Source organism: Abramis brama (assembly GCF_963993115.1).
Source record: "Abramis brama genome assembly, chromosome: 7".
Classification (NCBI taxonomy): domain Eukaryota; kingdom Metazoa; phylum Chordata; class Actinopteri; order Cypriniformes; family Leuciscidae; genus Abramis; species Abramis brama.
Window position 1 is genome coordinate 12,977,703 of NC_139969.1, and position 25,484 is coordinate 13,003,186.

The 25,484-nt window shown below is 37.4% G+C and overlaps 1 protein-coding gene across 1 annotated transcript; it reads right to left on the reverse strand.

The window, feature by feature from the left end:
* Positions 1 to 1,152: 1,152 nt before the first annotated feature.
* Positions 1,153 to 23,540, reverse strand: rem2 (RAS (RAD and GEM)-like GTP binding 2). The gene is made up of 5 exons (XM_084119389.1): positions 23,258 to 23,540; positions 22,027 to 22,348; positions 21,355 to 21,428; positions 11,830 to 12,007; positions 1,153 to 2,133 (listed from the first exon to the last, which is right to left on the reverse strand). The coding sequence occupies exons 1-5, from the start codon at positions 23,267 to 23,269 to the stop codon at positions 1,805 to 1,807; spliced, it is 915 nt and encodes a 304-aa protein (XP_083975515.1). The 5' UTR covers positions 23,270 to 23,540; the 3' UTR covers positions 1,153 to 1,804.
* Positions 23,541 to 25,484: the final 1,944 nt, after the last annotated feature.

Sequence of the window (25,484 nt, forward strand, 5' to 3'; positions counted from 1 at the left end):
CGAAAGAATTTCACTAAACCAATGTTGCGATATCGATTTTATCAAAACACCAGGACTTCGATTTAATAAAATAAATAAATGCACTGCATGTTTCAGATCGAAGCATGGCACTGTGTTCATTTACACAGTGGCAAACAATGCTGGATAGTTTAATGTTCAAAAATGAAGAAATCAAGACATAAAATGTAGAACTGTCATTTTACAGTTACTACAAATAAAATATTTTTTATCTTAATTAAATACTAGATTGTTTTCACAGTACAAAAATTATTATTTTATAGTCAGATTGAATGGGTCAAAAACACTGGGAATGTGGTCTATGAAAACTCAAGTGAAAAGAGATTTTTTTTTCTTTTCTGTTCACTTTATGGTTGCTAAAAGAGTGTGAACACACACATTTTTCAAGTTTTTCCAAATTATTCATCCCTAAAAGTATGATCACACTGAAAAAAAAATCTTCAGAGTAAAAAGTCATTTTTAATATTTAGTTTAAATTATTTTTATTTTATATGCAGATGCATTCCTCAAGAAAATCACCCCAGTCATTCTAGAAATATTATATTTTTCCAAATATAGCAACTATAGGAATAGATTTCTTCAAAATGAAAATTCTGTCATCATTATTTTACTCACCCTCAAGTTGTTTCAAACCTGTATGAATTTCGAAGATATCAAAGGAAGATATTTTGAAGAATGTCGGTAACCAGACAGTTGATGGACCCCATTGACTTCCATAGTAGGAAAAAAAAAACGTTATGGAAGTCAATGGGGTCCATCAACTGTTTGGTTACTGACATTCTTCAAATATCTTCTTTTGTGTTCAGCAGAAGAAAGAAATTCATACAGGTTTGAAACAACTTGAGGGTGAGTAAATGCTGACAGATTTTTCATTTTGAAGTGAACTATTCCTTGCGATATTTGGAAAAATATAATATTTCTAGAATGATTGCGGTGATTTTCTTAAGGAATGCATCGGCATATAAAATAAAAATAATTTAAACTAAATATTAAAAATGATTTTGTGTGTGTGTGTGTGTGTGAATCATACTTTTAGGGACGAATAATTTGGAAAAACTTGAAAAATGTGGGTGTTCACACTCTTTCAGTAACCATAAAGTCACCTGGTGAAAATTCCTGTATTTTTTTTTATTTAGCAGAAAAACAAAATAATCGCAATGTCAGTCTTTTTTTTCTAATATCGTGCAGCCCTATCGACCAACAGGGTTTTTTCAATGACTGGTCACTTTATTTGGTTTCCTTAAACCTGAAAATTCTATTCTTGTGCAGGTAGAGTGAGAAAAGCTAAAAAGCTAAATCCATGCATTAACTAAAGTATCTTATTCTGTGCCGGTGGGCCTTTTTTTTTTACTACAAAACTTTTACTACGATTCTGCATCCGTGCTGTGTCAGCATGCTTCTCAGCAGGGACTTCTACAGGAGCTATTCTATCGCCACAGCCTGTCGCAGTCAGCATGATACGCTCATTATACTGATATCCAGCGCTTTATGTGTGTCGGCCTGTCCGTTTCCAGGCCTCTCGCAACCTTAAAGGTCATGTTCTGTCAGGATAGTTTACACGCTGCAAGGTTTCGCTGCACCACTGTCACATTCAATGACTGAGAGACTGGTATAAACAAATAATTTCACACATACTAGTTTAGGTAATATCTCCAGAGAATTATCTCCTCTGTGAAGTGGTGTGGCAACACTGTCTCTTATCTCCTCACCTGTCAATCTCACATGCAGTTTCTCCTCTAGCCTCCTTTAACACCTCTTCTCCCTTTTCTCTCTCTGTGGTTTTCGGTTACATTAGAGCACTGAGGTCATGACAAGAACGTGACTTCTGTCTGAGCATTCTGCTTCCTCTGTGTCTGCTGAGGTCTCTGTCGCCCTCCCTGTCCCTGTCTCGGCCGAGGTGGGAGCGCGGGACGAGCCCTGACAGAAAGCGTTTGGCCCTGCTGGTCAAGCTCTCTCGGCGGGCCGCTGAGGGGGACCCCTCCGTCCAGCCGGGCCCCAGGCTGTGGCCCCGGGCCGCTCTCACAGCCGCTTCTAGGAGGTCATTGGTGCGGTGGTCCAGAGAGACGGAGAGCTCCAGATACAGGCAGCCAAACATCATTGCGCTGGAGTGCGCCTCTGAGACAGAAAAAGAGAGAGAGATTGAGTGATACAGATGCAGATGGAGTTTGACAATCTCTTGTCATATCAACACAGATTAGCGTTAGATAACTGAATCAATTGAGTGGGACTTAATGGAGCACGGAGGGGCTCTAGGAAAGGAGAAATAAAGGCTAAATGCTTGCCGTGTGTGTGGGTGTGTTTGTTCGGAGGTGTGTGGACAGGATTGAATTAGATCACTTTAGATTTCGACTAGACGGCACCATTGTGAATAAGTGACATGACCTGAGAGAAGAAACAGAGGAGACAGAGAGAAAAACACGGGAAACAGACATTTACCATGCCAATCCACAGATGAGGTGTAGTTTTATAAGTGGTGTATCATGGAAATTTACTTTTTGTAAAATAAAACAAAAATGTTTGATGTGATAAGTTTTAGAATTAGAAGATACTATTTCAGACGGTAAAGTACATAACTAACAACAAGCCCACCAAACTTTGTGCTGATCCTGGCTGTAGGTCATTGTAGCCTTCTGAAAGATCTCAACCTTAGAAATAAGTGGCTTGATGTTTATGGAATTCTTGTTTACCAATTAAACATTAGCAGTTTGTGTGACACATTTCAGCATGGATTGTTTTGAGAATCTGTCACAGGCTTTGCAAACCCAGACAGCATCTGGTACACGTGGATTTCACACATACCAGATGTGGGCCGGATCTGGGCAGACACTATGTTGCTGTCTGGGAAGAGACTGCTATTGAGAGGATGGAACAGTGTCAACTAGATTGGATCCGATCGTGAACCTACAACCCGTTAGCAAGTGTTGTTACTTATTTCATATGCAAAGAGGCTTCACAACAGAGTTCAGTTACATGGAGGTCTTAAAGGTACAGTAGCAAATAAAGCCTGTTTAATCATAAAGATCCAGTATCGTTGGCACAGCCCCATTGTTTAATTGTTTAACAGTGTCTTAGCAAAGCCTTTTACATTGTGAAAGATATAGGATAATATGTAACATGTAAGGAAAACAGAAAATACACATTCAAAACTTTGGGGTCAGAAAGTTTGCTTTTTGGAAGCCATTACAGTTTTTCTCAATCGCTTTGGCTCAATTCTCGAATGAGACTTTTTTTCTCAAAAAAATAAGTTCATGTCTCTGAACAATTAGTTTTTTGTTCACATCAGATTTGGATTTCTTATTAATTTAAACAATTTGCATGTGTTTTGGCACATGTGTGCAAAAGAGTAAGTACAATTGTCTACAATTTGCACAACATCTAAATGCACATGGCTTGTTGATCAAAACTGATGAGTTGATTCTCAGTGAAACTGTCAAACTCTTCACAACTTCTAAACATTCTTTCATCGTGTGAGCCTACACATTCAAAATGATCCATTCAGTTATCAAAATCTGTCAGACATGCATGTAAATTCCATAAATACCTATGTCTGCTGAATTGACAAATGGCCTGCCATTGTAGTGAAATAGAAATAACAATTGTGCCAATCAACCAATCAAGTTAGGAAGTGTACAGTAGGCTATATGGAGTTTGCCCAGCACAATCACTGCCATTTTTGAACATGCAGGAACATCTAAATCCATAAACAGCACAGCAGTTTATTTTTGTAGAAACTGAAAATACACAGTTGCTTGTCGTGGAAGAGCAATAGGAAGATATGTAAGAATGTCTGGTGTTAGGGGAAGACATACTGTAATAGAATATGTAAAAATGAACAAGCAACTGAATTTTCAGTTTACATGTACCACATTTCTACAAATGTCCTGTATAAATAAAAATGTTCAGTCCCACTTTATATTAGGTGTCTTTAGCTACTATGTACTAACATTTACAGCAAATGAATAATTTGATACAATGCACTTATTGTGTACATGTTTTTACGTTGTACTTGTATAAAAATAAAAAAACCTGCATGTAATTACAGTTCTGTCAGGTCCATTAAGTCAAGAACACAGACAATAAAAATAATTAAAGAATTTATATTGAATAGATTGCAAACAGGTTGATGTTCCTGAATTGAATTTGGCGGTATGGCTCTGTTCAGGGAGTCCTCTGACCTTTCATGAGCACCATGAAATAGCAAAGAGTCAGAGGACAGCAGCAGCAGCAGCATTAGGGAACGCTCACACAGTTTAGGACTGTGAGAGCTAAAATATCCCCCCTGTGAACAGAGCAGGCAACATGACATAAAGCAAATACCATGTTATGCATAAGGAGGAGCTGGGGAGGTGGTGGGCAGCAGAAGCGAGCAGCAAGTATGTATGAGCAACTGAATGTGCTTTAAATAGGGCGCCTTGTTTGAGCTTTGGCCATTGAGCAGCGAGGGGAGTTAACGAGCTAATGCAGCTCAGCTGGAGCAGATCAGCTGACGGGACAGTGTTGTTAGCAAACAGCATTAGCAGCGTCTTGACTACCTGGCCTGCCAGAACTGACGCTGACGCTCAATTTAAATCTAGAATGACACTGTTGACTACTCCCTTACCCCTTAAACCACCCCATTCAACCAAACCTGTCCTTAACCGTTCCCATATCCCACCTCAACAGCAGCAAAAGTGTTTTGCAATACAATATGAACACAATAAGTACACTGTATTTTTTTTTTATGTAAGTACATAATAGATAAGGACACCTAATATAATTTTTCTTTTTGAGTACTACAGTATTGACTTTTCCTAGTAAATTTACTTGCTGAAATCTATATCTAAAAAACTAGACATTCAACTAGACAAAACTGACATTCTTGTATAGTGTAAAAAAACACAGTGTCAACTAAAAAGTTGAAATTTGTATTTAACAAATATTTCCATGGTGAAAAAACATCTAAACATTATGACCAGTGCGGCTCACACGCTGACAAAAATACTTTTTTATTTTGGTGGCTTTGGCCAATTTACAGACACAAAAACTAGGTTTTGAAGAATGAATTAAATCTTTTGGGTGAGTAATTACATTTTGCAGACTATAGAGTTCTGATGTTACAGCAAACAGTTGTGACACTTGCACTTACAGTTTAGAGAATGTTAAGACTGTTTCGAAAAATGTGCCAAAGCGATTTAGAAAAACTGTAATACTTTTATTTAACAAAGGATGCATTAAATTGATGTACAAAAGTGACAGTAAAGACCTTTATAATGCATTTATATTTAAAAATATATTTAAATATTAAAGCAGCACACAACTGTTTTTAAACATTGCTTAAAAATAAGAAATGCATATATTGAGCACCAAATCAGCATATTTGAATGATTTTTGAAGGATCATGCGACTGGAGTTATGGCTGCTGAAAATTCTGCAAGAAATACATGACATTTTAAAATATATTAAAGTGGAAAACATTTGCAATAATATTTCACAATATAGACAAACATAAGGGAAAATAATAAATGATAAAAGACGCAAGATATTACCCCAATAAAACAATGGACCCTGTTATCTTAAAAAAAAAAAAAAGAGAGAGAGAGAAGAAGGAGAACCCATTTGTTGTGCCACAGCAGACAGGAGATTTACTGTATGTGTGTAGCATTACAGTCCAGAGTTGTAAATTCTGTTTATGGCTATTGACTCATCTTCACTTGTATAAGGTTAGGCGTCTCTGTTTCAACGATTTAGCCTGTATAACCTTAGAGCTGTATGCATCCAGAGTCTGTGTGCCTGTTTAAATACGGCTTGAATGTCAGCGTCAAATAGCTGACTCGCAAATACAGAATGTAAATGAAACCCATTTACATGAAGCTGAGTACACAGTGTGTGTGCGCTTGTGTGTTTGTATCGGATGCAGGAAGCGAGATATAGACAGAAAAAGATTCAGAACATTTCCGAATCGATGACCACACTAGCTGCAGCACCCGGAGGAATAAATATGCTGAGCACAGATGTGTCTGCATAACCGTCCTCTGTACTTTATACAAGGTCATTTTCTCTGTGATACACCAATCTGATGTGCTTGTTAGTGGTGCTTACTGACGCTCATACTTAGGCTTAGGGGTTTGTTCAAACCTTTAACCCCAAGTATTCAACTTCGGAGCATAACTCATCCCATACAGTTTTGTGCTCTGGATATTAAAGGGTTAGTTCACCCAAAAATGAAAATTCTGTCAGTAATTACTCACCCTCATGTTGTTCCAACCGCGTAAGACCTTCGTTCATCTTCGGAACATAAATTAAGATATTTTTGATGAAATCTGAGTGCTGGATCACTTCTCCATAGGCTGCTAGGTGACCGAAACTTGCTGGCCCAGAAAAGTTATTAAAGAGATTGTTAATATAGTCCAAGTGACTACAGTGGCTCAATCTTAAGTATATCAAGCGATGAGAATACTTTTTGTGCGCAAAAACAAACAAAAATAACGACTTTATTCCACTATTCATTTCCTTCTCTCTGGGCCTCATAGTGTTTTTACGCTGCGCGTCTGTGTTGCACGTCAACACGCATCACACACATGACCAGCGTCGGCCAATAGTGAGCCTACGTGGTGACGTGCAACACAGACGCGCAGCGCAAAAACACTACGTGAACCAACTAGAGGCCCAGAGAGAAGGAAATGAATAGTGGAATAAAGTCGTTAATTTTGTTTGTTTTTGCGCACAAAAAGTATTTTCGTCGCTTGATATACTTAAGATTAAGCCACTGTAGTCACTTGGACTATATTAACGATCTCTTTAATAACTTTTCTTGGCCAGCAAGTTTCGGTCACCTAGCAGCCTATGGAGAAGTGATCCAGCACTCAGATTTCATCAAAAATATCTTAATTTGTGTTCCGAAGATGAACGAAGGTCTTACGCGGTTGGAACAACATGAGGGTGAGTAATTACTGACAGAATTTTCATTTTTGGGTGAACTAACCCTTTAAAGATGCATTCAAATTGTGCAGCTTGAGAAGAGTGCTATCAAAGTGTCTTTAAAAGGCACTCTGTAGCCATCTCTGTAAGAGCTATTTTCTGTTTTACATGAATAGCAACATACCATCATCTCTAAAACTGTTTGTTTCAAATATGCAATCAAATCTGATATCAACGGTCAACTCAGTCCAATTTAAAGAAACATACATTGCTATTTACAATTTGGGGGCCAGTAAGATTTTTTTTTTTTAAAGTTTTTTTTAAAGAAGTATTTTATGCTCACCAAGGCTGCATTTATTTAATCAAAAATACAGTGTAATAGTAATATTATGAAAAATTATTATAAAATAACTGAATTTTCAGCATCATTACTCCAGTCTTCAGTGTCACACGATCCTTCAGAAATCATTCTAATGCTGATTTGGTGCTCAAGGAACATTTATTATAATTATTATCAAATGTTGAAAAAAAAATTATGCTGCTTAATATTTTTGTGGAAACTGTAATATTACAACATTATAAACATATTTCCTGCCATATTTGATAGATTTAACACATCCTTATTGAACAAAAGTATTATTAAAAAACAGAGTCAAAGTTAACATTCACTGAAAATATGAATGAACTGTATGTTTAATTAAAGCTTTTTTAACCTTCTCATACTATTTATTTATGCAATCTAATGAGTTTACGTATATTGTCTTGTGAAAAGAAGTCACACATAACCACGTATAGCAATCATTTAGAACTTAATAGCATCCAATGGTCCATGCCCTTGCAACCACCCAAAACACAATATAAATACCCTAGCAACCACTCTGAACACCATAGCAACACACTAAATAACCTCTTAGCAACTGCATATAAGCACTTTTGCAACCTCCACAACATGGCCATTTACTTTTGACAATGTACAAAGTTATTTAGTAGACTTTTCCGCTAATTTCCCACCAATCACAAAGTAATGGTAGTGATTACAAAAACATATGAACAGAGATACCAAGAAAAACACTGGACTGGACTGGACTGGATTTGATCCAAGGTCTCTGAAAACATTTTTACAAATCCCAAGTTAGCAAAAACCCTACTAAATCTAACTTTCGTGGACATCTATTTAGTGCTGGGCAACGATTAATCGCATCCAAAATAAAAGTTTGTATTTACATAATAAATGTGTGTGCACTGTGTATAATTATTTTGTATATAAAAATACACACATATGCATGCATTTATTTAAACAAATATTTACATGTAAATACTGTATATATATTTATATATATAAAATCCACAATCTATCTCCATATAGCACCAATATCAGAGAGTGTAGACATTTAGAAATGGGTTATATAAATGCATATCAATTTCCTCATTGCTTTGATTCGCCATTCCTTTGCCCTGCAGTTGGTCATAATATGGAAGATGAGCAGCAAAATCATGTGACTGCTGAAACAGAAGAATACAGCTTATACTGGATGTAATTTTCCAAAAGAATAGAGCACCTCTGATATCATCCTTCCCATGGCACCGCCCTGTTATCAGCTCTAATACATAAAAGTGCCTGCACACCATTTTCTTAATGATTACAACCCACTAAGCTTTGCTTTTTCCTTATCCTCCTTATCACAGTCCTGCAAACACATGACACAGGGGGTTCACTTCACTCAGGCGAAGGAGAGAATTAGAGAAAGAAAGGTGTGAGGGAGAGAATATGAGAGCGTGTACTAACATTGGCATACTTTAACACACACACACACACACACACACACACACACACACACATAAAGATAGTAACACCAGCACATTGTGGGTGAGATAATACAGAGCAAACACAAAAAAAATGTCCCAAACATGCCAAGCATGACAAACAGAGAGAGAGAGAGAGAGAGAGAGAGAGAGAGAGAGAGAGAGAGAGAGAGAGAGAGAGAGAGAGAGAGAGAGAGAGAGAGAGAGAGAGAGAGAGAGAGAGAGAGAGAGAGAGAGAGAGAGAGAGAGACTTTTTGGGCAATGTGAATTTTATATGCAACTTTAAAACACAATTTTCAATTTTGTATGTATATATGCATACTCACATTTTTCCTCAACTGGTTGAAACTCTCTTAGTTTCATAGCAATTGATAGCAATCAATAATAGAAGTGGTCTAAATATTAAAACATGTACTTATATCTTCTGTGGAAGTCTCAGGACCAAAAAATGTTCGTCCAATCATTGCATTCAATCATTGTGACTCATATTTAGGCTATGCGTTTCTGTCAAAACTATCAATGGCTAAATGAATCTGCAGCAGTCAGGTTGTACAAGTAAGAGCTCTGTGAGTTATTTACGTTCATTATTATTGTTATGTTGTGTGCTTTGAGACATGAGGCAGTTTAACGCCTTTCTCGTGTCGTGACGCTTTGCAGACTCTGCTGTGTGTGTTCATGTGTTTTGAAGGAGATGTGGCTTTGGAGACGCTCTAAAAGGAGAGTGGGATATTATGATTTTAAAGCTAATTTGCGATTGCTAGCCTCTACGAAATTGCCTTCCCTATCTTTAAAATGCTGTTGCAGAAAACATGAAATTGCAAACAATCATATATATAATTATCAGATATATATAAAAGAATATTATAGTATAAAAGCCCTAACAACCACTAAAAACATTATTGCAACCACCCACCAATGTGTATTTTCAAAAGCAATTTCTTCACATACATTGTGTATGACTTTTTTTCCTAAATACCGTCGCAGGAACCACTAAAATTAAATTGAAATGACTTGGGTTAAAAAAACAAGTATTTAATTTGCATTTAAAATGTACACTTATCTGTTGAGTTAGTCACTGAAACAAAAGTGTATCTGCCCTGCTGAGAAAACAGCAGAAAAGAGAATCTATATACCATTTCAGCCCCTAATGTGTCCACTTAACCAATGCACGTCTCCTAGCAGCACCTGTTCATGCCGATAAGCTGAGTGATCTCTTCTTGCCAGGAATCCACGAAGCCCCTTATATAAATACGGCCAGATGGAGATAGAAGCATTTAGACAAAAGCTGAGTCACAGCAGCAAGGTTAATATAGATGACTCATAAGTGTGGCAGACAGAGGTGGACCACAAGGGACCTTGTGTGGACTGTGTTTTTCAAAATACCTGTTGAATTATGGGATCTGTACTCTAAATTACTGTATTAAAGTTCCACATCATTATTCTCACAGCATTTAAAGTTGCCATGAAATGACTGTATACTTTCTAAATGCATGTTATTGATCTAACTGTTAATAATTCATCCATGCATGTTTTTGTATTTATTTTACCTCGTAATTTTTTATCTAAATGACATAACTCAATCTTTTGGTAAAACTTTCTGGTGATGTATGCCGAACTTCTCCAATCATTTTAGTCCACCTCTTGGAGTCTCGCAAATCTCCATCCAATCTACAACCGATGGATAGCAGCACCAAGTCCCCGCCCTACATTTTTTTATTTTCCAATAATACGTATCACTCAGATGTGCGGAAAAAAATCTGTCACTACTTCCATTTTATCACAACTTTAACATACAGACACCATTTTTATTTTGTTTTATTAATAATCTCAGCCTTAGCAGTGCAATATCTATTTTCAGGGAAAATAACATTATTTAAAATAAAATATAAATATTTTAGAAAATCTAAAATTAGCTTGTTAAAAAAAAGTTTGAAAACCTCCCGTTGACTCTCATCGGCATTCAAAGTCTCACATGACCACACTGGTAGCCTACAGCAGCGTGACACAAAAAAACGAGTTTGCTCCAGTTATAAATGGAGCTCCTAGCACTGAAAACACTTGATATTGACATATGCCCTATTTCTATTTTTGACAGTCTGAAAGCATCAGACACTAAAGTCCTTTCTTATATTTCCTATAAGAAGTTGGATATTGGATACAGTAAAAATATAGTAAAAACATCAATATGGTGAAATATTATTACTATTCAAAATAGCTGTTTTCTATTTTAATATATATTAAAATGTAACTTATTCCTATGATGGCACAACTGAAGTTTCAGCATCATTACTCCAGCCTTCAGCTTCACACAATCCATCAGAAATCATTCTAATATGCTGATTCAGTGCTCAAAATCTTTTCTTTTTATTATCAATAAAATAATGTTAATTAATAATATATATATATATATATATATATATATATATATATTTATTTTATTTTTTTAGTTTATTTTTATGTTTAATATTTTTATGGAAACTGTGATCATTTTAAAGTATTCTTTGCTGAATAGAAAGTTCAAAAGAACAGAATTTATTTTAAATAGAAATCTAAAATTATAAATGTCTTTGTCTCTTTTGATCAGCTTAAGGTGTCTTTTCTGATAAAAGTATAATTTAAAATTAAAATTTAATTAAACTAAAATATTACCGAACCCAGCTTTTGAACTAAACCCAATTCGGTAGTGTATATAATTAATTTCTATGATTTTTATTATATTTCTAAATATTTTGACCATACTGACCGTTAAAAGTAATGTTTCCAGTGTAGACACAACATTGTATCTGACAGCGATGATGTTATTCTAATATCTCCATACTGAATTCCAATTGGTCTTTTTTGCATATTGAATTATAATTGGTCCTTCTCCTTCTTAAATCTATTTTATATTACTATCAGTCTCTCAGTATCTCCTTTTTCTGTTTTAGTATCTCTGCATCTGTATTTGGGTTTACAATGTTTAATTTACTATAAAACGCTATTCTTTCATTTGACCTAAAACCCTATTCTTTTAATTCCCTGCATGTAATCTCTCCCAGCTATGCAACATGCGTTGAATCACATTGAATTATGGGATCTGTGCTCATAGACGTAGATTAAAAACAGGCCTACCCTCTGTGCTGATCTCACGGGAGCGCACAAGGTCACTCTTGTTGCCCACTAGGATGATGGGGGTGTGCGGCAGCGTCTCCCTTAACAGTAGGCGGAGCTGGGCGATCCGGTGGAAGCTACGCCTGTCCGTCAACGAGAACACCAGGATGCACACCTCGCATTGCAGGGTGGACAGCTCCTGCCAATCACATCAAATCAAATCACAGACATACCAATTACAGCAGAGCTCAACTGTGAGTGCTTATTATACAGGCTATTTACAGAGTATTACATGATTATTTGTCACTGGTACGGTAGGTCAGTAATAAGAGGAGGATCGTTTTTGTTAGTGTGGGGCTCAGGAGTGTTTGTGTCCATGAAAAAGAGGATTAGCGGGATTTAAGGAGGATAACCTCAAATCTAGGATGGCTTTGTTGTTGTTCCACCTCACAATTTCAGCGTTGTTGCCGCCACTGAGCTCAGGTGTGTTCGAAAGGGCAGCAGATGTATCAGTCAAGCGTTTACCCCCCGAGAACATCACCACGAACGCTTTAAAGCGCCAAAGTACGGTCACACAGGGGTCGGGCTTTCTCTTCTTGCCAGCTATGACAAGACTGCTGTCACTCCATCTTTAATGAACTGAGGGTAGAAAGAAAATGTATCCGTCCCCTATGGAACGCTTCCTATTTAATTTCCTACACAGAATGAGGAACAGATAAATAGATGGAAAGCCTGTGTCCTACATCCCCTTTTCCCCAAAGGCAAATTCCAGCCCTCTGGAGAGTTGCCTAAAAAATTGTCATTGCAGCCGAGCCAATCGCACTCGGCCCCGGAGGGTGCGATTCACACAACCTCAGAAACGCAGAGTTTCTCTGGAGAGGAAGAGTCTATTGGGGCGGAAGCAACGGGGAAGAGGGGGGCTCAACCACCTGCCACAACCCCACGCAGGAAGGGCACGGGGAGGAGGTTCTCTCCGCTGAGGACCAGACACGTATCTTGATGAACGGAGAAGACAGCACGACACGGTCGATAGTGCTCATCGTGATGGAGGGGCTCTCAGGGGCCGGACGGGAAAAGCAAAAGGTCTTTCCATCAGAGAAACAAGACGAGAGAGTACAGCAGTATCTAACTAATAACATCGAGCTCTTCCACCAAAATACAGGCCCATCTGTCACTGTCTGCCCTTTCATGACCAGATACACACACAAAATGATAGCTTTTAATGGCTCTGAGTACAAACAGGCAGGTGTGCGTGTGAAAATGTATAGCCTACAGTGGTATTGCAACACACACTCTTATTACATGTGATTATAGTTATGAAACACACACACACACACACATAAAATCCGTATAATGCTGTCAGCAAATATGCCTGCCAGCTTTTTTGTCCTCTTGTGCAGATTTAGATTATAAAATCCTGCACTCTTAATAAATGCTGAAATGGTCTATATATCAACCCTATAACAGCAGGTTAATGAAAACCTTCACACTAATCCAGCTAAATGCTCATCCACACGCCATGGTGCTTTTTGTACAAACACATTTACCGTTATGAAGTGCTTGTGTGTGTCAGGAAGATTCATTTTGGTATTTATAATGTTGCAAAAAGACTTAATTAAAAGGAACAAAATATACCTTTGACTATTTCTCCACCATAATCTCACACTGAGCATATTCTGTTTAAACTTATCTTCTTTAAAATTGTAGTGCAGTTTCTGATGTTAAGTAAGCAATTTGTAGGTTGAATTCCCCTTAGAGTCTAAGCACTGCGGTGATCTCAATATTGCTCTGTTAGTTGCAACATAAAATGCGTTCAAGTAATTTTGGTAGGAGTAAAATGGACTCTCAGGACAATTTTATATTTCTTTCTTTTTCACTTGCCCAAAAAGGCAGGACACTTTTTAGTGCTAATTCAACATAATGAAGAGCAAAAAATACACATTAGGTGTGTCATAGATGCTATGGACGGACGGACAGACAGATATGTTTAACATAAACAAAAGTATATGCTTAAGGTATGATTGTGTGTCATTTATTTTGTACAACAAAACATGAAAATCTCCTCAAGTAATGTTAACCATTTACCGGTACTGAAACATTGAAAACTACTATTCTAACACCCAAAGCAAGTTCCACAGGGAACTCAAGGCTCACAAACTGAACAGTTCTATTGAAGATAAACAATCCCTTGGAAATCAATCTTTCAATTCCCTTTGGTGCCACTAGTGGTACAGAAATCATACTTCAGCTTTAAAACCCTGGAATTGTTTCTCTCTGTTCCTGTTGCTGTGGTTAAGCCTTTGGTTGAGAAAAAAATGAGTTTATGGTAGGTCATAAAGGAGATTAGAATCTGGGCAAAACATGGAATTAAAATTTCCCGCAACTCATCTCCCACAGTGAACCCATTCCCAAGAACTGTGTTCCTTCTCTACTGGGTCATTTAACACAAACACACCTTCTTCTGGCCACGTCTGGCACAGGAAGATTACATGGAAATCAGACCAGGGTCTGGTCCACAAGCCAATACAGAGAAAACATTGCAAAAAATTGTATTTCATCAGTATTTTGTCTTCTTTACCAGTTAAATATATTTTTTTAATTAAACAAGATAAACTTTATTGAGAAGAGAGGATATGAAATAAATATAAACATACAAAAATTAAGTATATATGATTATATTATGAATATCATAATTATATAATTAAATGGAATATTAAATATAATTAAATAATTCATCCATCCATTTTCCAAACCGCTTGTCTTATGTAGGGTTGTGGGAATGCTGGAGCCTATATCCCAGCATCTTGGTCCATAGGCTGGGAGACACCCTGGATGGCTGTTATTAAATAATATTAATATTGAATAATATGATGTATTATTACATAATTAAATAAATACATAAAAAATTACACACCACAGATTAAGTATAAGACATAGAATAAATTTAGTATAATAAGCATTTGAACTAATATATTTAAATATGGAGAGGGATTTCATGGTGCATAAGAGACTTTAATTTGTTACTCCGTAGGGGGGAGAGGTCGAGTCTAATAATTGGATGTTGAGACTTAACCGTGTGCCGAGTTTGTTTCTGTGCACTGAGTGAGGTCCACACCCCTACAGACAGTCACCACAGACCATCTGTCCACATCCCCTCCTCCCAAACATACACACTTGGCCCAAGATCCCACACACAGACTTACAGTACACCATCCCATCTAAAAGTGCTTTCTCAGCCGCTGAACAAGCCAATTCTGCTGCTATAAACACAAAGCACACATACCTCCACAGAAATAAAAACCCGCTTTCTCTGCCAAGCACACGATCATCAAAGAAAAAAACATCTCCCTAATGAACGTTACAAAAAGCTCACAGTCCATAATGACACTAGGGCTGAGCTGTAGCTGTACTTAAGCATAAGGCTCCCAGCAGTACACTACACACTCTGAGTGAGATAAACAGACGTATACTTCACACATTTACAAACTGTGTTCACACACAATGGGCCATACCCAGTAAACAAAAACCATATGAGCCACTTAGCATCATCAATATTTCACCTCAAAGTAATCTATTAATAATAGCCAAGTCGAATAGCCCTAGTCTACCAGCTCATGTCATGTCTGTCAACCATACAGTGACAAGAAATGGTAGCATCTTGTGTCGTGTTGCTCTGGGCTATGTTTAGAATGGCATACTAGTTCATACTGCACAGTATGCTGTATATTACTTGCATACTATTTTATGAAAATAGCATACAAGTACATGCAGTAATATGCAAAGATAATCAAATAGTAGAATAGTAGAATGCAACATTACTTTGTTACGTTGCATGTTTAATGTCTGAAATTAATGCTAATGCTTAAGGGCTAGTTCACCCAAAAATGACATTTCTGTCGTGTCATCATTTATTCACCCTCATGCTGTTCCAAAGAACATATGAGGCAGAATGACAGCCTTGGTCAGCATTTATTTTCATTGTATGGCAAAAATGCTTTGAAAGTAAACATCTTTTTTATGTTTCAGAAGGAAAGTCAGGCAGGTTTGGAACAACAAGAGGATGAGTAAACAAGGTTAATAACATGTACTAAATTGATCTATCTACAGTATTTATCTATATGATCTACCACATTTGTCTGAATTGTTGTGCTGAATACTGTGGCCCACAATGCAGTTGTGCACAAACAAGTTGTTTATACACCGGAAAAGGAGATTCAATGCCCACTGCATTGTGGGCCACAGTATCCACAATAATTCAGACAAATGTGGTAGATCATCTGCACAGAACAATAGTTTATACTGCACTATTCCATGTTTCGTTTCATTTTAAGTCTTCAATTGAAAGTGGCCAATAGAAAAATTAAACAGTTCACACCCTATTTAGGCTGCAAATTGATTTCAAGTTGAGTTTTTGGCTCATGTAGTTGACATAGGTGAACAGAGAGGTTAGAGCATGCTGATGCCTCCCGTGCTGGAACTCACTCATGCTGGAACACAGAAAACGGAGCAGCGACGTGTGACGCAATTCCCATTGCCTACCAACGGTTGGGCGGGTGACTGAATGCGTCCTCAGCCTGCGTAAGGACGTTACTGACCGTGTGTCAGCTATTTTAGGAAAGAGAATGACTTATTAAAGCCATTCTTCCCCCCGCTGTCACAAGCAATTCAAGTCTCAGAGCTAACTGAGGCTAGACTCGGGGCAGTGTACGTGATTGTACAGTACGTTTGTGAGCATGTGCATGTTTGAATGAATGCCTGTGCGTAATCCAAACTCTAATTGAGCTTATGTGTCAGGTGTAGAATGGGTGAACTTGGTGAATCTGCAACAGAACCAAAATAGACCTGCATCCTCTGCAGCTAGTGATGCAGCACTGTGTGAAAATGAGTTCATTCACTCTCACTCTCTCTCACGCTCTCTCTCCAATTCTCCATGGTTCAGTGAATGCAGTAAGTTGACAGTGAGGCTGCAGTCCACAGAACAGACCGCAACATTAGAGTAAACTTACTGCACCCTCTTCACTGCATCCAAATATGCTGACCCTGTTTCACAATAAGGAAAGTGCTGACCTTCACTGAGTCACTAATTATTAATTAATTAGTAATGCTTACATTTTGTCTTAAAGATACTCAAGGGATAAATGTTTATATTGCTTTTTTTCCCCACTACAAGGACTGTACGATTTAAAAAAAAAAAAAAAAACATACTTCAATTTAAATATATTGTGAGAAATTTGATTTGAACATTTAACATATCATTTTGCTGCTGCCTGGATCAAAGAAAATCACAAAAGGCATAAAAGCATTGAATGAGCAGGACCTGCATCCAAACGAGTGTGCGAAACAACAAACCAGTAAGCAATAACTCAATTTGAAGCAATGCCTCATGTATTTGAGTCATGTTTTGCCCGCATTCTGCTGCAGACATATTGAGTTACTCTTAAGCGAATCACACCGTATTCTCACACTTTAGTTTAGCTGAGTGTTCACATTTAAGCCAAAATGTTTTTGTACCTCTTGGAGAATATAGGCTACCTCTATGTAAATACAGCCACAAATACAGTACTTCGAGCTTGTGTAGCAGATCAGTGTTCTCTAACTTTTATGGAGTATGTATTGTACACCCACACACCCTTCAAAAAGGCTCTAGCTACTCATCCAAGTACTTTTTGACTTCTAATATACTAGATATCATTTAGCTCTTATTCACATATTCATTCATATTCATCAACTCACACATTATTTGTGGTAAACAGCAGCTCAAAAGCAAGCTCGTTTGAGAACCAATGAGGTTCATTCTCGTGTTATTATCGAGGTTTGCTCTTGCGCATCAAGCAGGTTCGGTTGAGTTTCTGTTAATGTTCGCTGATCAATGTATATGTGAATAAAAGCCTAAATTCAATCTGTTCATCATATAAAGTGATTGAGTCTCTTCAGAAAATTTTGGACTAAACCGCTCAATTCATACGGATTAGTTTTACGATCTCTTTATGAACTTTTTGAAGCGTCAAAGTGGTAGTTGTGTAGACTGTCAATGGATGGTTAGAATAGAAAGGTCTCAAATTTTTAATCTTCATTTGTGTTCTGAAGATGAACGAAAGTCTGATGGGTTTGGAACGACAACGGGGTGAGTAATTAATGACAGAATATTCATTTTTGGGTGAACTAACCCTTTAAGGCATTAATTACAGAACAAAAAAAATCTTGTGATTAACAACTTAATTTTCTGACAGCCCTAATTTCACCCTATTGTCATGATTTCTGTTGAAGCAAAATCAAAATCTTTCCAAGTACTCCTGTATGGGAGTCATTGTAGTAGACTACAGACAAAACAGAACACCACTAATTCACTTTGAAGCATGCAGTGCATTGCATATTTTTCTTTTATTAAATCACAGCCTTTTATGGTTTATCATGCAAGGAAATATCAATTTTGATTGGATCAATTGTGCAGCTCTAACCACTACTCCAATAAACCCTGAAATAAAAGACAAAGTAACTGTTTAATGCAGACTTCAGCTGAACGTTCTTCATGATGAGGCTTTCAATCCATAAGCTACAGATTGAAATCAGTGAACCATAAAGCTATAAGGGCAGCGCTGAATCTCTGCATCTGTAAAATAAAAATTAATCACTGCATAGTTTATCTGAGATCCTTTTGTTTGCTATAACCACCAGTAGCCATGGCAACCGGGGAACGGGTATAGAATGCAACGCAGTGGGTGAGGTCAGAGGTCACGTGATGTGATGTGATGTGCCACCGAGGAAGAGAGCCGGATGGTTAGACGGAGAGAAAGAGGGATGCATTGAAAGAGAAAAATGGCAAGATAGAGAAAGAGAAATTATGGAATGGGGGGAGTCTGGAGTTTTTCCAGCCACTGCTTTCACCCTCTTTGCCCTGGAATAAATCCAAAACTCGCAGTCATTCTGTGATAGCGGTATCACTACTGACATTCATGCTTGTAACAAACAGCATCTGATTTAGGAGAGATCTGATGACACATAAACATCATTTAAAAAAGGTCACGTAAATTTTGCCCAGGGATTTGAATAAATTTGAATATTCAACATGGCTAAAGGCAACCTAATACCCCAGTGGTGTGTCAAACATTTATATCCACAACCCTATGATATCACATAACATTCACAGGTGTTTGAATAATTTCTAGTGACACAGAAAAGACACTCACACTAAATAAGCACATGCATCTGTGTGTTCCAGGTATAAACAGAGCAATGAGTGGATGATACACCCACACTACATGCTTTAGCCTGTCATGCGAGCAGGTGTGAAGGAAATACATACATCACACATAACATCAAACAGCAAGAGTCTAATTTTAACTGGTATTTAGGACTCTGTGAATGTCCTATGTTTTAAGCGATGGTCAAACGGGTTGTACCATCAAAGAAAGAGGAAAGGGTGGTTGATTAATGATGAAGACGAAGTCAATCCCAGACGAAGATGAACGTAAATAATTAAATCACACAGATGGATGAGATGGCACTGCTCACAAGGGTCAGCATCAAAGACCAGTCTCTAAACAAGCCAGCTAACCCCAAAACCCCAGCCAAGAATGCAAAATAAAAGCATTAATTTCTTTAAAAAATAAAATAAAATCTTATTGCCCCCAAAAGTTTGAATGGTATTGTATAAGTTTAACCTGTTGCCACAGTATACTTTTAGTACCATACATCTTTCACTTGACAATCTAGATTTGTCATATTAATGACATGAAAACATACAATTCTGAAATATTCCTGCTTTTGCATCTAAATTGTTATTTAGATGCAAAAGCAGGAATCATGACAGAAAAGCTTAATAATACATGCCACAGTGTATTGATCCATTAGATCATTTTAGTTTACTGCCAAACAAGTGGCTTTTACCATGTAAAAGTAGAGGTCATAATTCACTGAGAAATAACAAGGAAAACTGGACCAGGCTGATTTTATAGAGGGTACAAATAAAATGCTTGTAAAAGGATCTTTAAACCCGCCAGTTACACTCAGCAGAAATGGAACAAATTACGGGAAACTGAAAACAATTTGCCCTAAAGTGAAAGGAAACAGAAATGACAAACAACAGACAAACCTTGGCTGGAGGGTCAAGAGCCTATTTCTCTCATCTTTCTCTGCATCCCGTCTTTTTATGTCTTTGTTAACCTCTCTATCCTTCGCTCTCTATTTTCTTAACCACTAAAAGAGTGTGTCTGCTCAATCAATAGATTTTTACATTAATGGTTTACTGTACATGTATGCAATGCAATTAAAGCAGTGTTAGACCATCTGTTCAGTAAATTAGTGTTAGACTTAGTTATTAGTGTTAACTAATAAGTGTTAGTGTTAACTAAGACTTAGAATTAGTGCTAACACTAAATTAGATTTAGTTTTAGTAAATCTAGCGGTTCAATTCATCCTGTCCCTGCATGGTGTTTTATAGGGATAATTCACTCATCCACACATCATTACAAAACTATACCATTTTCTTTCATCTGTGAGACATCAAAGAAGGTTTTTTGATAAAATATGTCTGTTTCTTGTCCATTTAATGGAAGTCAATAGTAACCATAAATGTTTGGTTACCAACATTCTTCAAAATATCTTCTTTTGTGTTCTGCAGAAGAAAGTCATACAGGTTTGAAACAACATTTTTGGATGAACTATCCCTTTAAGTGCTGTAGGTAACAAAATATGTAATAAGCCTAAATGCTACTCAGTTATGTATTGGGTGTTTACTTTTTGTTATGTATAACATATTTGAGTAAATATAAATTATATTATTATATATGAATTATATAATTAAGTCTCAATCAGCACCATAGTTCAGTAGATGCATTTGAGACCATTTCATGACAAAGGGAACAAGGGGGCAGAATCAGACATAAATTCATAAATTATGAAAAAAAATAGATCATAAATGATGTTCAATCTGTAGCTTGGCAAACTACAGTTTCAAAGTAGCTTCCCCAACACTGCAGTGAAGATATAAGAAGACTAGATTCACATTTCCTACAGCAAATACCGGCGCACACAAGGCTGCAAAAGAATCATGTTAGGTAAGCTTAGGATTTGGGACTTCAGTTCAGTGAAAAATGACACGTTGCATCAGTCACTTTGCTGTTGTCATGACAATAAGTATGAGTCTTGTTTTCTGTCAGATGATTCAACATCTATACATTTTTACGTAACACAGGGATGGCAAGAACAATCACAATTCAGTATGCATATATTATGATGACATCACAGCTACTCGTTACAATTTGAATGCTGAACATTCTAACAACGCATATCAGAGGGAAAAGGCTGTAATCTTAAATTTATTAAAAGTATAATAGAGCACGCCTAAACTGAAATTATCTTTCTAATAAACTAAGAATTAAGTATGTAAGTTAAGCTGTTCGATCGTAGTTAATTGCAGAATTTCAAAATATTTCATGAATAATAATACACTCCCACCTTGCAAGCACCAAAACTAATTCTGAAAGCCACTAAATAAAAGACAAAAGCAAACCTGCTTTTATGCATTTGGGAGAGTTTTTGACTCACCTGTTTCCAACTGTCAAATACTAAAATTGAGCTGTCCTCATCATCCACAGTCACTCGCCGCTGGTAACCCTCATCTACAACACACACACAGATACATCTTTAAAAAACATACACTCAAGGATAAAATAAAATCAGTTAGCATCTCATTTTATTTCTGCAGTTGAGCAGAAACTGGCAATTTCATGGGAACAAATGTATAATAATCTATCTGTAGAAAGAACACAAAAGAAGTTTTGAAATGCAAGTTCAGAATTGGACTCGAGACGTTGTGTAACAATAATTTAGCTGGTGCAGAATCGATGCACAAGAACACTCAGCTCAGGTAGGTTAAAGAATAAAAAAAAAACTGTCTGTGTGTCTGATTGGCTCTTTATCCTCTACTATATGACATGCTCTGTTTGTGCAGAAAGGGTCTGTGCAGAGGCATCACTCTGCTGGTTCTTTCCCACCTCGTTAAGCCACAAGATGATGAAAGACCTGAGATAAGATGGATGCCTGCATGGCACCCACTCTGCTATTTCCAATCAAACCCTGAGAGCCTTACGCTAGTGATCTCGGTGTCTGTGAGGTGATAAGTGTGTTTCATCCAAAGCAAATCTAAAAATAGTACAGTCCTTGGCATCCTGACGCTTGATGCTGAGCACAAGAAAGCTGTATAAATATAATATTTACCGGTTGCTTGGGTTTCAGAGTCTATAGAGAGTGATCTGTCTGACAGTCCAGCAAGGCAAAGTGCCAGAGAGGATTTGCCCACTCCGTTTTGGCCCAGTAGGACTATCCGAAGGGGTCCGTGGTACTTCTGCTGCGGCAGTTTTAGGGAAGGCGAATCTTGGGTATTGGTGACGCTGATTTGCGGAGTCGCAGGCTCATTGAGCCCAGGCGTCCAATCGTAATCCTCGGAAACAGCCTCCTCTCTCCTCAGCTGATGCTTGATTGGCAGGGGGGTGCTGCCCCTGCGGAGCTGGGGTGCAGCCGAAAGAGTTAAGCCATAATCCTGTGAAATCATCAGATAAGATCAAGATGAGAGAAGCATCTTCATCCAATCCAACTGAACACCAAGAACAATGTCAGTCCATATGATATCTAAATCAATAATGTATCAAAACAATTCACGTGCAAGGGGGAGGATTGTGATCCTCTGGGACTTAAGTTGTGCAGTGCACATTATACGAAAGTGGGTCAAAACAATGTGCAGTGTGTCCATTCACATAAACAAGCATCACTTGCTTAGAAAGAGTGGCAAATAAAGGGTTTTCACAGTTTCAATGATGTTGAGGGCTTTGTCCATCTATCTCTATCAAGCAAAATCACCAAGAGAGCTCTTAAACTGTTTACTGTGTATGCTTGTGAGGGCAACTGGCATCAATATTAATATGGCAATTAATCTAGCCGCAGCACTGCAGGTGTGCCGGGGACCTTGTACGCCTGATCCGGTGTCAGACATGCAATACACACATAGACAGCCAATTATACTAATTGAAAGGAGGTAATTAATTAATCATAGACGTTATTGTGAATCAGACAGTGAAACAATAAGATCTAGTATGATGCTTGGGGTGAGGTAGCCCAAGGCCAGCTCTTAAGTAACAGTTACTTTGAATAACAACATCATTTTGAATATCATCATGAATATTGAAGTAGTATGCAAATCATCAGGCTCATGAATAATTAGTCGACCATAAAATGAAGACTTACACGTATTATTAAGTTACAGTGATTATCAAGATAACCGATATTTTTGACCGTTTTTCAAAACACAATCACTCCTACATAAACAAAGTCAACATAAGGCTGCAGAAGAAGAGAGGGTGTGTACACACCGGCGTACATCCCAAACCTGTGAAGGATCCTACAACCCCCCCACACACAAACACACACACACACGCACGGGAAAGCGTCTTACCTGGTCCGACATCGTTCTTCAGTTCATCCGCTCTCAATGAGACACTCAGCCGTCCATGTCATGTCACTGAACGTAAAAACTGCACAGGCGTCGGTGGGGATTGTTACATTACACTCGACTCATATGCCATCACATGGCTGTAGTCTGGAAAAAAGAAACGCTCCCAATATTACTCTAACCGCGCGAAAAATGCTCCTTTTGACTTAATGGTAAACATTTAATCGCTTCATGCGAACGGCTGCGCTGCATGACTCCCGTATTACTGTACACCTGTCTCTATAATAGTGGCTTTACATATGAGAGCGTGTAGCCCCGCCCCCGCACCTCGTAGACACGCCTCTTCATTCCAGTCGTTACCTGAATGCTCCCAATCTTTCTGGATCTCTCTCTGATTCATGTAGCCTACATCTAATGGCATGGTAAAGAAATATATAAAGGTTTATATTCTATGCATCACTATTTTTCAGTCCTAATTCTGCTCTGCAAATTATTGAACTCATAGTTTGTGGTTTTGTGAATGTTTATAACAGATTTTATTGTTAAACTTCATTAACGAATAACTGCACAGGAACAAATGTGTAACGCACTATTAACATTCTAGAAACTCTGATTAATGAATTAGTAAGAACAGTATTCTAAAGTGTTACCCTTTTTTTAAGATAATATGTCATGAGTTGAAGATGCTACTGTACACCCTCTTTTCTGGGTGACAGCAGCTTCAGATTATCTACAAACAAAAAGATTTGATTTCAGTGTTTATTAGAGTAAAAATCAAGTGCTGTGTGCTGTTCTCTCCCCTTTTCTCTCTTTTTGTTGACAAGTGTTCATAAGCTTTGATATTTGATATGTTTGATTCAGATTTCAGAGTTATTTTTCTCTGGCAACTCTGAAGTTTTGAAGCACTGCATGAATTAATGAGTGGTCGTTAATTTTATTGCAGCCACATCAAGCATCATTATATCACAGGTGGAGAGAAAATCGTTTCCTTGCAGGCTTTTTAATAATTCCTGTGAAGACCAATTGATCTTCTTGTCTGTCTCTTTGATCTTAGTTTAAATTAACTATTATTAGAGCCAAGGAAGCAAAGTAGAAGCAGCTTGAATCATCTGGGGGTCTCCCACTCAGGTGACACTATATCAGTTCAAAATTGACTTTTTCCTGTTCATAGCCCTTTGGTTCTCATTCTCTGCATTCCTGACTGAACATTGCGTTTTCAATTTCCACCATCCTTACCAGAAATCTGCCAACAAAACGTATTTATTTTTCCACTAAATTTATCTCACAAGTTCAGAACAAGCCCCAGTGCATATTAAAATGGTTTTGATTTTCATGTGTAGTGGTCAGAAAATACTACAATTTGATGAATATGCTTATGCTTTAGTGGCCTAAAGTCATGTGTCTGGTCTCTTTAGATTTCTTGAGCCCATTGATTCCAATTGCCATATTCCTTGTCAGCCATTTTTAATGTTAATGTATATTGCCGTGTCTTACCAGAGCTGGACTTTAAGTGGCTTTGGTACCATCACTTTGGTGTGAAAGGAAGCTTGGTAGGCATCATTGGCATTATGCCCAGATGGTACCTGAGCAGTTTGGGTATAGCGCCACCTTGTGGTCAAATAAATTAAAATGTGATGTAATTTGCAATAATTCAATTACCTCTAAATAATTTGGCCGAAAGTAATTGATTATGGTCTCTTCTTATTCCTTGGGTCATAAGAAGCTAATGATATCCCGTTTTAGAGTGTCAGCCTGTTACTTGTCTGACGTGTTGATTTTTTTACCATAAAATTTTGTCAGATCTTCTCTAAAGTTGGCTATAGATGATCTTCAGACCAAGTTGCACAAAAGTTGAAATAAAGGTGTCATTTTAGGAGACACTTTTTAATGTAGAGATTAAGTCAATAGCAACGACAACCAGCAAAACTGTCATACGGACAAAAAAAAAAAGTCAAATTGTTTGAGGGGAAAATTAAAACAAAGTTTTGGGCTATATATATATATATAGGGCTGTCAATGTTAACGTGTTAACGCATGTGATTAATTCAAGTAACCCTGGTTGGCATACATTTCTATTCTGACTCTTTAACCCGAGCATTGTCATATTCTTGGTCGGTTTCACAGACAAGGCTTCACAGTTTTTGTTTTGTTTTTCTGAGGCACTTTTATAAAAGCTACTTAAATGTTCTAAATGATCTAAGGCCTAAGCCTGGATAAATCTAAGCTTTGT